This window comes from Neoarius graeffei, chromosome 2 (genome assembly GCF_027579695.1).
Source record: "Neoarius graeffei isolate fNeoGra1 chromosome 2, fNeoGra1.pri, whole genome shotgun sequence".
Lineage (NCBI taxonomy): Eukaryota > Metazoa > Chordata > Actinopteri > Siluriformes > Ariidae > Neoarius > Neoarius graeffei.
The window spans coordinates 26,972,688-26,984,906 of NC_083570.1; the positions used below are offsets into that span (position 1 = coordinate 26,972,688).

The window sequence follows — 12,219 nt, forward strand, 5'->3', positions numbered from 1 at the left end:
TGGAGTTTAGGATTCTTCTGTAGCTTCTTCAGAGGATTGACCTTTCCTTTGCCTTTAAAAGCACTGCTACAGTCTTCCCCAGTAAAGACATAGAATCCCAGCAGTGTGCTACAGTAGTCAGGGCCCAGTGATTCAGACAGTTCTGTCACATTTACGGTACCTGTACGCGATGTTTGCCAGAGCCATGGTCAAGATAGATTGAGAGGTTGATCTTGCTGGCATGGTAGAGGAGGATCATCAAAATGTCTGTGTCAGGTGTCCTCACCACACATGACTTGTACCCCCATTTGACAGCCTGGTGGAGGTACAGCACAATGCGACTGACTGTCTCCTCCTGGTTGGACCGCAGTGCATAGATTTCGGAAGTCTGGACCTATAACACAGTGAAACTAAGTAACTACATTATTATAATATAACATTCACAATTCCAGAGCATTTGGTTTACTTATCAATCCTCCAGTATTGTTAGGGTGACTGCTTATGTCTCCGGTCAACTTACTTTTCCATTGGTTGATGTTATGTCATAGGATTTCCCATCAACACACACCACTGCTCTCATACTCCTCTCAATCCGAGATGCTGCCTCATTGCTCCCCCACACCTTAAGAAGGAGGTCACATAGCTGCTTCTTGTTCAACTCATTACCAAGGAATGACTTAAAGTCATAGGGCGTCCGGGTGTTTGGACCATCAATTATGTATCTTTCAGTAAAGCCACGCCTGAGTCGCTCTTGGGCTTTGATGGAATCTGGCTGGTAGCAATCTGTGGAGAAGACAAACTGATGCTTGGCAACCATTAGGTCCAGGAGCTACATGCAAATCTCCCCACAGGTTGGTGGTAAGTTGGTCATCATGTGAAAGAGGGCATTGCCATCCTGTATAATTATAAAGGGCATCCTGAGGGTATGGTACTTCTTCATCCCTGTCCAGATGGTGAAGAATGGCGGACTTATTTGTTTTGGCAAAATAGCCATCAGGAGAGCCAAGGGCATGAGGAACAGGTGAGAGAGGATACCGTATGAGTTCCTCAATATTGATGGGCTTGTCCATAATCTGCAACTTTACAAGAAGTTGATAGGCTAGGTTACTCTGCTCCTGGTACACAAAGAGCTGTAATAGAAATGAGAATCAATGAGATGAGGCATAAATGTAGTAGGCCATAATATAATGCATTGTATTGAAATGAACCATTAATACAAGTTAAATCAATATCCACCTTCCCCTGTGCTGATGTAAGTTTGACCCTCTTGCTGCACTGATCCATTGTCTTGAGATTCAGCTTCTTGAGGCTGTCAAAGAACTCACTCTTATTGGACACAAAGCGCTCTTGGATGAACTGCTCTTTGGCAGCCCTGCCTGCAGCCTCGGCCCGCAACACATCAACCTCAACCTCTGGATCAATTGGAGCCCCAGATGCAAGGGAGTACCGTCGACACAATAACATTTGAAAGAATGAAAAGACAGTTGTTTTTCTACACATTTTAGGCCATTTATTGCCGTTTTTGTCCAGAAATGCAGTTTAAATGTTGTCAAAAGTCAAAAACAGCCACTTCATTTCATTCCTTGGGTCAGTGTTGTATGGGAAAATGTGTTCATTTGTCTCTGTATATGTGGTTTACTTCAAAAGTTATCCCACATTCTGACAGTTTTATCATTTTCCGGGTTCCAGTCTAGGGCATTAAAGGGTTAAAAATGTTGACTTTGGGGCATTATTTCAGCTTAATACCCAGTGTAATAATCAAATGGATACTGTAAATGATAAATGAAGAGCTGGTGGTGAAAAAAGTACACAATAAAACTTCAAAGAATGAAAAGAAAGTTGAATTTCTACACATTTTAGGCCTTTTTTTTGCCGTTTTTGACCAAAAAGGCGGTTTAAATGTTGTCAAATGTCAAAAACAACCACTTAATGTCATTCACTGGGTCAGTATTGTATGGGAAAGTGTGTTAATTTGTCTCTGTATGTAGTTTACTTCAAAAGTTATGACCCATTCTGTATCCTTTTTTCAATCTGTCGGGGGTGCGCGTGGACCCCATTTCCATCTAGACTAAATAATGTGCATGAAATCGCTCACTTTGTGTAGTTAAGCAGACAGAGGAAGTCCATGTGTGCATGCTTACCTTCGGCTTCATCAACTTTTGGGTTTTACGGCAGTTGGCATCCAGCGTTGCATTACTGGCATCTACAGGTTTATCTTTGACCGTGCACTGACAGTTACATTATTCTGTCACTAGATTAGATTAGATAAAACTTTATTGAACCCTTTGGGAGGGTTCCCTCAGGGAAATTAAGAACTAAAACAAACAATTGATCACACCAAAGTGCTCGCTGACCGCCGATATTTATTAGTCTGGTCCTGCGTTTCCTTTCCTTCGCAACATAACATCTTTTCTTCTTGCTTTCCATTACTGTAGTCAGTCTTTCACGTTTCATTCACGTCCTCCATTTTTCTCTCCTGTTTCAAATTTGTATCCCACAATGCCTTGTACGAACGGGGAAAGCCCACCACATGATGCATGACATAGTATCTTGTATTGCGTCATGTTGAAGCAAGAAAAAATTAGCGGAGAATTTAGAGCCATGTGGTCCTAAATTCATTAATTGTTCTATTTAAAAAAAATTAAAAACCCAATAAAATTGGAAGTCTGTGATTCGAATTCAGTAGCTTTCGGTCCACTAAACAAAAATAATTGGGTGTCAAGGAAAATTATTTTTATGACCTAAATTTGAAAAATCTGAAAGGCAGTCTACCTTTAACATTAAGAAAATGTGGTAATGTAACCATTTAAAAAACATTAAATCTACATTATGCTGTTATTGTTACATGAAAGACAAGTATGTTTTCTGTTGTTTTTAATGAATTTTAATAAATTGATGTGTCATTTCATTTTCCTAAGCATCATTTCACAGAACCTGCTGCTCACCTTCTGGGCTCGCCGAACCAGAATAGAGGCGAAAAAACGAAACGTCTGCCTGAGTTCGTCCACGCACGCTTCATCATCTGTAATATCCCTGAACACCACAAAACACTGACACAAATTAATCAGTAGCCAAGTGATCACAAATGTGAAAAGGGAAAAAGTAGCCAAGTGATTCACTCTAAAAGGGAAAAATACACAAGGGTGAATATTTGATTGTGCCGTACCTGTACCACGGATACACAAAGTTCTCTAGGACCAACTCCAACACCTGGACCCCAGTGAAACGCAGAACATTAGAGTTTATGAGTACTCATTATAGTGGACCTGTAAGCTTTCATCCATGATTATACTGTACCTCTCCAATGGAAGCGTCCACCTTCGAGTGCACCTTCAAACCCAACCATGGCTGATAGTTTTCCAGAAGAAGAGCCGGTCTATAAACAATTAAGACGCATCATATTATTATTATTATTATTATTATTATTAATTATATTGTGATACTTTGAAATATACAATGCTAGAAACTGACTAACAAACATCAGTATGTATATTTCCACTAGTGCATATTGACCAAATATTTCAATAAATTTACACATTCATGCTGGAATAATGATGAAATACATGAATGTAATGTTAGCCACCACTTGGTGCTCAAACGACAATGCTGTAATACTTTACCTGTGCCGTTTGCACTTGTTCTTCCCACAAATTGCACAACTGTGGCCCTGTGGGAAGAGCTCCTGCTGCTCCTGCTGCTGCGCGCCACACACACACACACACCCCAAGACAGCAACAGGTCAATTTTCCCAATGTTTCATCATAATGAGTAAATAAAAAGAAGTTCTAAAAGCAGGCTCTTACTTTATCCTTGGTCGTTATGGAAATCAGGACATTTGGCACGAAGCTGTCAGGACTGAGCGAGCAGTAGAAGGTGACCACTCCAGCCAGGAAAAACCAAAATATCATCAAGACATGGAGATATCTACAGAGAGGATGAGAATTTGGAAAACTTGGCAACAAGCTAGAGTAGGTTGTTTTGGAGAAACCGGTAAGAGTAAGCTAGAGTTTGAAAGTATCCAACCAAAAAATCCCACCCCCCACCAAAACACATGAGAACACACTGCCTGACTACTGCTGGAGATCATGAGAGACAGCGCTGGAGAAAACACTGCATGTCACCGTCATGTCCAACCACCTCATGTTTCATTCACATGCAAGAAAACATCTGACATTAGCATAATGAATCTAAACAATGAACACAGCTATTGTTAGTACTCACAGCTGTTGACTAGTAGGCCTGTCGCGATATTCGATGTACCGACTTATCGTATGGTAAATGAAAATAAACTCGGTAATTTTTTTACCGTGATTTCGGCATTTACACACTGTACATCTACATAGGGAAGTCGCCAGACTATTAGCTTGACCCACTGACTGAATAAAACATGCTCTCTGTCAGAGGCGGGGCTCCCAGCATGCAACAGTTATCCAGCCAGGGTATCCACTGAATGGGGAAAAAAGACAACACCACATTGCTCCGTTGTACAGAATTGGGTAGGGACATGTCCCTACCAATATCAAACAACAGCTGATATGTCCCTACCAATATTTCTGATTGGGGGTGGGGGTGGGGGGGATGTTCCATGCACGCTACACAAATGGTTACTGTAGGTTTCCACTGGACGAAATCATGCAAAATTCACTCATGAATATTCGCTCTGGGGGCGTGGTCGCGAAAACAGCAAGCAGTTAAGCTACCGTGTCAATTAGCAAGTGGGTGAAAGCATGGTGAATGCCCCAAAATTTGGCTCCCGAGGACTTAAAAATGAAAGTTACAATAGACACAAGTGTGATATATCAAATGAAAGCTGTTCTGTAGATTTCAGAAATATATACATTTTATAAATCAAACATATTCAGAGTGTAAATTCAGGTCAAATACAGAAGGTTTCACATTTCAATCGAGCCAGGTTTACAGGAATATGAGCTGAAAACTGTGTTCATATTCACTCAAAATGATCTAAATATGCATAAACAGTTTCTTAATACTAGAAGATAAGTGAATTTTATCATATTTGATACTGTCCAGTCACTGCCTTCAAAATGTCACCAAACTCATGGATATCTGATGACACTTCATAGACATTAATTTTTTTTGCCATGGAATGTACGCTTTTCTCTTTTCGGTTCTGGGCATATGCCTCTTATGCAACCTATGTGAAAGCATGCAGTTTTCTTCTCTTCTTTAAAATATACTGTGCTGCTCTTAGGCAGGAGCTCAAGGTAATTTCCTTCGACAACTTTAGCGCCTCCAGCAAAAGTGTTGCCATATGAATCCGTGGTGTCCTTCTCTAGGACCAAGGCAGGTCCACTGGCAACCATCAGGTAGTATGGAGTGAGTTCTTCACAGGCTGCTATGACAACTGTGTCATTTTTTGCAACATTAACTGTCCCATCAAACTGTCCATCAGCTGTTCCTCTTGTTGCTTGTCATCATCCTGTTCTTCTTCTGATGCTCCATCCCACCGAATCAGTTGAACATTGTTTGGGGTATCCACAATGGAGGAATTGCTGGACTTCAGCTCGTTTTACTTGCTTGGCTGTGGCATCTTTCTGTCGAACCCACCTCTGCTTGTAACCAGACATGTTGGTCTGGTATTTCTGTTTCACAAGTCTCATCTTCTCTCTGAAGTCATCTGGGTCCTCAGCTTTCTTTTGTTCAATCCATTTTTTTTTCCACACGATCAGATTCTGCAAGCCTCTTTTTGGCCAATTTAGCTTCATTTAGTTCAGTCTTCTCCAAATCTCGCTTTCGTTTTTGACTGGTTCGCCACTGTTCTCGACGCTTCTCTTTCTTAGCCAATAGTGCAAGAGGAATGGCATCTTCTGAGTCAGACATGGTGACTAAGCTGCTTCAGTGACCTGGAAATACCAATTATATACATAAAATACCAATTTCAAACATATTCAGTAATATAAACCAAGTAAATTTTTTTGTCAAAAAACATTTTTGGTACTTTTAAAAGTAAAAATAAATCCAATTATTAGTGTTAAAGATTTTTCTCTCTTTTAAACAAAACTAACTTGGTTTTACAAAAAAAAAAAAAAGCTATTTTTTAATGAATTGGATTGAGAGTATGCATGTATCATTGTGTCAAAGTTCTTTAAAAATACATCATTTTATTAATAAATTTTGCCCTCCAAGCCAGTTTTGTTGGCATATTAAACAAAAAATAGGCATACTGTTACGAACTCTGCTTTTCTAACTAATAAACATTCGTAAGTATGATCCAAATTTTTCATAAAATATGTGAGCACTATATTTTTGATAAAACCGATGCTTGAATATATCAGTCAGAAGGCAATTTGCATATTTGTGTTGATGTAATGGACAGACATGTACATTTAGGCCTGCACTCCTGTGTAATCAGGGGCGTCGCTAGAAATCTTGGGCCCTATGAAAGATTACAATTTAGGGCTCCCCCGGTAAAATTTTCAAGCTCAAGCAACTGAATTTGAAGTCTGTTTTTGGCTGGCACTTCTACTTTACTATTCATGTGATCAGCTACCTAGCAAGTTTAGGTGATACAATTATTTGGTATATGAACATTTTAAATGCAGAACTGTCAGAATTAGACTGAATAGACTGTTGCCTTAAAATGAAAATTCCATGATATATATGGAAGATATATTTTTTCTTTTATGAGCAACTATTATTAGGCCACTCAGTAGCCTATGGAGTTCATTCAATCCAAATGTTTGTGTTGAGAGAAATTGCATGCATCACTGTATCAGTATGGATTTATAACATTCTGTATGCACATTATGGATACTCCAGCAAACATCATCAATAATCAGGATTACAAAATGTATTCCTTTGTTTCCTCCATTTATTGACTTATTGTATGTGATCAAATGTATGCCTTGATGAATAACTACACTAGTTTTTTGATACAATTACATAGTGCACTGCAAGAAATCCACTAAGTGTTTTTGGTTTCTTTTAGGCATCACACATTTATTAGAAAACACAGCAAATGTTCAAATATTCAAGTTAAATACTTAGCAACAGTATCAATAAATCCACACATGAACAATAGCAATGATATCTATGACCACAGCTAATGTGCAAAATATTAAAGTTAAATACTTAACAACAAATCCACACATGAACAATGGCAAAACACCTAGACTTAATTATACAATAAAGATACCTATGAAAAAAGGTGATTTTTTTTTCACACACAGTGTGATATCCGGACTTCATAATTTATCACACCTGCTCCTGCTTAGCAACTTCTAGAATGTTCACCTCTGTTGCGCACATAGAAAAACTGCCAACTGCTCTAAGCTGCGCTAATAGCTCTGCGCATGCACGGAGCTACACATTTCACGTGTCCCGCGCCCAGAATCAGACTGTACCATTAGTAAAAAGGGTGGAGGAGTGAAATGACAATATCATAAATAATTCAAGAAAAATGTTATAGCAAATCATAACCATGTATAATTTGCATATTTTAACAGATGAAATAAAATATTTTATTTCAAAAACTTACACAAGGCAATACTATTAAAATAATATTAATATCCCTCACAGGCCCCCGTCAGTGCCAGGCCCTTAGAATCGTCCTAACTCCCCCCCCGCGGCGCCCCTGTGTGTAATATTTACAAAATAGCTGTAGTTTTCACATTTTTCAATTATATAAGGACATTAATAGAAGGAGAAAGTATTTACTAAACTTCAGGGTTTTTTATTTTTCATAAAAGCCATAAAAATTATCCAAAAACGGTTGACAACGTAATGGACAGACATTTGAACAGGTATCTTAGAACTGGCATTTTGGCAAATAATTTATAAATTAATTGCTTTTTTTCCTATTGATTTAATTAAAAAAACATGAGAAGTTTACTTAAGTAGCAAAATAAATTATCACATAAATGATTACCTACCAGGCCTTTGGACCAAGTGCTGTTGAAAACTGGGAAAAAGAGTAACAGCAGAGCACATGCTTCCAGCCAAAATGGCTGCTGCCACAACATGTTGGGAGGTCAAGCAGAGGTCACTGCTGAAGGGCTGGGGGGTACAGTAAATAACTCCTGCCATCTGTTGACTGCCAGCTGAATATTGTTCTCATAGGACTCAAACAAAATATGCACAAAAGAAAAAGGGCCACTGGTAACATGCAAAAGTGGGTAAACGGTACTGTATTCAAAGTGCTGCCAAATTTTTGTTTTTAACAGTAGACCAGTGGTGTAGTCTACTTTTTTTGCAGTGGGTATACTCAGTGCTTGCCATGCAACGCCCCCCCGGGAAAAAAAAATTTATACTCACACACACACACACATACATATATACATACACACACATATACATTTTATATATATATATATATATATATATATATATATATATATATATATATATATATACATACATATACACACACACACACAGTGGGTGCATTTGGGTAATTGAGTGATCAACCGCATTACCTCAGTCTCATTAAATTTGAAGGTTAATAATTAAATTGAATCAGTCTCATTTGAATCGTTTAAATTGAATCATTTAAAGTGAATCATTCAAAGTGAATCATTCAAGTGAATCATACCGTTAATTCACTCATGGAATCAGTCTCATTAATTAATACCATTAATTCTGGTGCTTAATAATAAATTACCAAACAGCTAAATTATGGTATATTCCAAATTATTATGATCACTTACTGTATTACATAACATATGCACCTTTTTGAATTCTTTGGGAGATTGGGGACTTCGAGTATATTGTTGGGCAAAAATAAAACACACAGTTTCAAATAATAAATGAATTTATTATAACAAAGATAAAAATGGATAATAGCAGATTGAAATATATACAAACAGTGAGGGGTGAAAAACGGTCCCAAAAAAAAAAAAAAAAAAAGAGCTCGTGCAGGAGATCAGGAACTTTCCTGACTTGCCGTCAGCAACTGTGACCCCCCTTGAGCTGATCACATTCATGCACGAGAAGGAGCTATCAGAGATCTACCCCAATTTCTGGACTGGACTCAGGATTGCTGCCACTCTGCCTGTCACTGTGGTTCAGGCAGAGAGGAGCTTCTCGAAGCTAAAACTGATCAAGACTTACCTAAGGTCAACAATGTCACAGGAACGGTTCAGTGGCCTTGCTGTGATCAGCATAAACCACGCCTTAGGGGAACAAATCTCATATGAAGACATTGTGGAAGAATTTGCATCCAAAATGGCCTGAAAAACCAATTTTTAGGTTGTGCTTTCACTTTTGCATCCTGAATATAATTGCCACTTAAATGTATATAGACTGTTTTCCTCTTACTTCTTTTGCACGTCTTGTTATTTATGACAAATTATAGTGGTTTGCCATTTTTGCCACTTTAAAGAGTGTTAACTTCATTTGTTACTTCTTGTTATTTATGATACACAATAGTGTTTGTTATTTCTTCTTATGTGTACAGTAATATGTATAGGATTTACCTCTTCTCTGTCGTTAGTTCATTTATTTATGATACATGATTGCGTTTTACTATTTTTGCCACTTTAATGTATAGTATTTTTAGATCTTTTGTCACTTCATGTTATTCTGTAATTGTGATTGTTTAACTGTTTAGCTTCTTTTGTTATTTATATGGTGCGACTTTAATGGAGGTTTAAGTCTTCTTGTTAATAATAATGGTGAATGGTACTCTATGATAATTCATTGTGCACTCTGTTGGTAAAACTGACTGACTTGTGCAATATTTTGACCATCGGGTGGTGCTGTAGTGCAGTTGTGCTTTCTTAAATAGCTGTGGATAGCTGTAATGTGAAGTCATTGAGTCTTTTTGTTTATTGTTTATCTTTTATTGTTTATCTTTGTATTTTTTATTGCACTAGTCATTAAAACGAGGGTTATGTATATAACCGCGGTTCTATGAGTTTCGGATGACCGCCAGAGGCGGTGCTTTCAGCACATGGATATCCATCACACGAACGTGCAGGTCGAGTAATAGTAACAACAAAGTCACGTGTGACCTGGGTGACGTCACCCCGTGACCCCGGCATAAAAGACCGGTAAACCCAGGAAGTGACCTCTTGGCAAATCTTCTCGTGTACACTCCGAGTGACTGCCAAGCTCTGGTGGTCATCCGAAACTCATAGAACCGCGGTTATATACATAACCCTCGTTCTATTTCGTTTCTACTGACCGCCAGAGGCGGTGCTTTCAGCACATGGATGACTAATACCAACCAGGTCATGAGGAGTGCCTACCCGTACCCAGTGGTGCTGCGACGGGCCTGGAATGACAGCCGTCGCCACAGGATTATGTGGGACGACATTAAGACGGTAAAACCTGGTGAAGGTGCAGCTGGAAGCCCAGGAGGCTGCGCTGCATATGTCTGAAAGGGGCACGCCCTTCAGTGATGCCCATGAGGCCACCACGCCTCGTGCAGAGTGCGCCCTGACAGCCGGAGGAATCGGGAAGCCACTATGCCTGTAGGCATGTAATATGGCCTCGACTATCCACTTGGATAGCCTCTGCTTAGAGAGTGCCAGACCCCTCGTTGGTCCTGTGTGGCACAGAAACAGGGCGTCACTCCTACGGAAGCCCTCTGTACGCGACACGTACACCCTGAGGGCGCGAACTGGGCACAAAAGTTCCGACCTCTCACCATGGCCCGCCTCGAACGCCGCAAGGCTAAGGGGCTGGTTGACGAAGGTAGCAGAGAGGGTCTTCGGGAGGAAAGAGGGGTTAGGCCACAGGGTGACCCCACTGTCGCCGGAGTGCCACTGCAGGCACTCCCCACTGACTGACAGCGCGTGTAGTTCCCCGACGCGCCTCGTCGATGTAATGGCCAGAAGAAAAGCAGTCTTCAGGGAGAGCCATGAAATGTCTGCCGTGAGCAGGGCTCAGAACGGTGCGTCGCAGAGAGCCTGCAGCACCAATGAAGGTCCCATGTGGGTACCCGGCTCCGTCGGGGGGGTCTCAACCGGAGAGCACCCTTCAAGAAACGTGCCACCAAGGCGTGGGACCCCACGGTCCTTCCCCCAACTCTGGCATGCTGAGCAGAGATGGCAGCTGCATAGACCTTGATGGTGGCAGGGGTAAGACCCTTATCAAAGCAGAGGCTGGCGGAACAGTCAAATGGTCGGCAGGGGGCAGCATGTAGGCTCCTCCCCCCGAGTTAAGCACCAGTTGGAGAAAAGCCTCCATCTGTTGGCATAGAGGGCATTGGTGGGGGGTGCCCGAGAGCTTGCAATGGTGTTGACCACTGCCGGCTCACAAGGACCTCGCAGGGGGTCCGGCCCTTCAGCGGCCATACCCAGAGCTGCAGACGGGCTGGATCCGGGTGCCAGATCTGCCCTCCCAGCTGTGATAGGTCAGTCCTCACTGGCAGGCACCAGGGGTCGCCGTTCAGAAGTTGCAGCAACTTGGGAACCACACTCGGCCCAGCCACCGGGGGGGCGACAAGCAGCAGCCCGTGGTGGTCCATCGCAACCCTGTGTAGGGTTGGCACGATCAGCAGCAGAGGGGGGGAGGCATACAGCAGTTGCCTCGGCCAAGCATGCGCCAGCGCATCCTAGCCCAGGGGACTGGGGCCGTGGAGGCTGAACCACAGAGGGCAGTGTGTCGACTCCCGGCAGGCAAAGAGGTCCACCTCTGCCCTGCCAAAACGTTCCCAGATGGCGAGAACCACCGCTGGGTTGAGTCTCCATTCCCCGGGATCAGGGTCCTGGTGGGACAGCAGATCCGCTGCCCTGTTGGCAGTGCCTGGCAAGTACATGGCACGCAGGCTCAAGAGATGTCGATGGGCCCGCCGAAGTTGGCCGGCCACTTCCAAGCACTGGAGGGACTTGGTGCCTCCCTGGTGGTTGACGTAGTACACTACCGTAGTGTTGTCTGTCCACACCAGAACGTGTCTGCCGGCCAGGCTTGGGAGGAAGTGCTGTAGGCCGAGGGACACAGCCCGTAGTTCCAGCACGTTGATGTGCTGCTGTCGCTGCCCTGGACTCCAGTAGCCTCCGACGGTCCGGCATTGCCAGACTGCACCCCAGCCTCCCAGGGAAGCATCCATGGTGATGACCTCCCTCCGGGAGGGGATAGCCGCCAGCGGAGCACCCCGCAGAAGGTAAGCCCTCCTCCTCCATGGACGGAGGAGCCTGAAAAAAGTATCCGTCGCCTTCACGAGCCTGTGCTTGTGCAGCACCGGGTGGAGGTGGAGACCGTTGAACCACCTCTGAAGCGGCGTAAGTCCAGAAGTCCCAGCGGGACCAGAGAGGAGGCTGCCGTAAGCATGCCCAG

General features: G+C 42.3%; 2 protein-coding genes across 6 annotated transcripts in view; both read right to left on the minus strand.

Annotated features, from left to right (window-relative positions):
- The window catches only part of snx14 (sorting nexin 14), a 160,101-nt gene that overhangs the window by 59,859 nt on the left and 88,023 nt on the right, over positions 1-12,219 (minus strand). For 2 of the 4 annotated variants that reach the window (XM_060914039.1, XM_060914036.1), the window contains exons 3-7: positions 3,783-3,903; positions 3,600-3,673; positions 3,277-3,355; positions 3,146-3,189; positions 2,925-3,012 (exon numbers count right to left, since the gene is read on the minus strand). In XM_060914039.1, coding sequence (XP_060770022.1) covers positions 2,925-3,012; positions 3,146-3,189; positions 3,277-3,355; positions 3,600-3,673; positions 3,783-3,903 — 406 coding nt within the window. Of the gene's footprint in view, positions 1-2,924; positions 3,013-3,145; positions 3,190-3,276; positions 3,356-3,599; positions 3,677-3,782; positions 3,904-12,219 lie in introns of all 4 variants that reach the window. The other 2 variants (XM_060914037.1, XM_060914035.1) reach the window with 1 other exon arrangement.
- On the minus strand, positions 152-1,840 carry LOC132872444 (uncharacterized). 2 transcript variants are annotated; one of them, XM_060907280.1, is made up of 3 exons: positions 1,216-1,840; positions 500-1,109; positions 152-373 (listed from the first exon to the last, which is right to left on the minus strand). In XM_060907280.1, exons 2-3 carry the CDS (start codon positions 794-796, stop codon positions 152-154), a joined length of 519 nt encoding a protein of 172 aa, XP_060763263.1. In that variant the 5' UTR covers positions 797-1,109; positions 1,216-1,840. The 2 variants fall into 2 exon arrangements, with proteins under 2 accessions (XP_060763263.1, XP_060763255.1); XM_060907272.1 differs by lacking the exon at positions 152-373 and having other exon boundaries at positions 477-1,109.

Bases quoted from the DNA above. Each gene is read 5' to 3' on its own strand.
- LOC132872444 (XM_060907272.1), bottom strand. From the start codon at position 1,479: ATGTGTAGAAAAACAACTGTCTTTTCATTCTTTCAAATGTTATTGTGT. The intron at 1,110-1,215 runs GTGGATATTGAT...TTTCTATTACAG, and splicing joins TTACATCAGCACAGGGGAAG to CTCTTTGTGTACCAGGAGCA.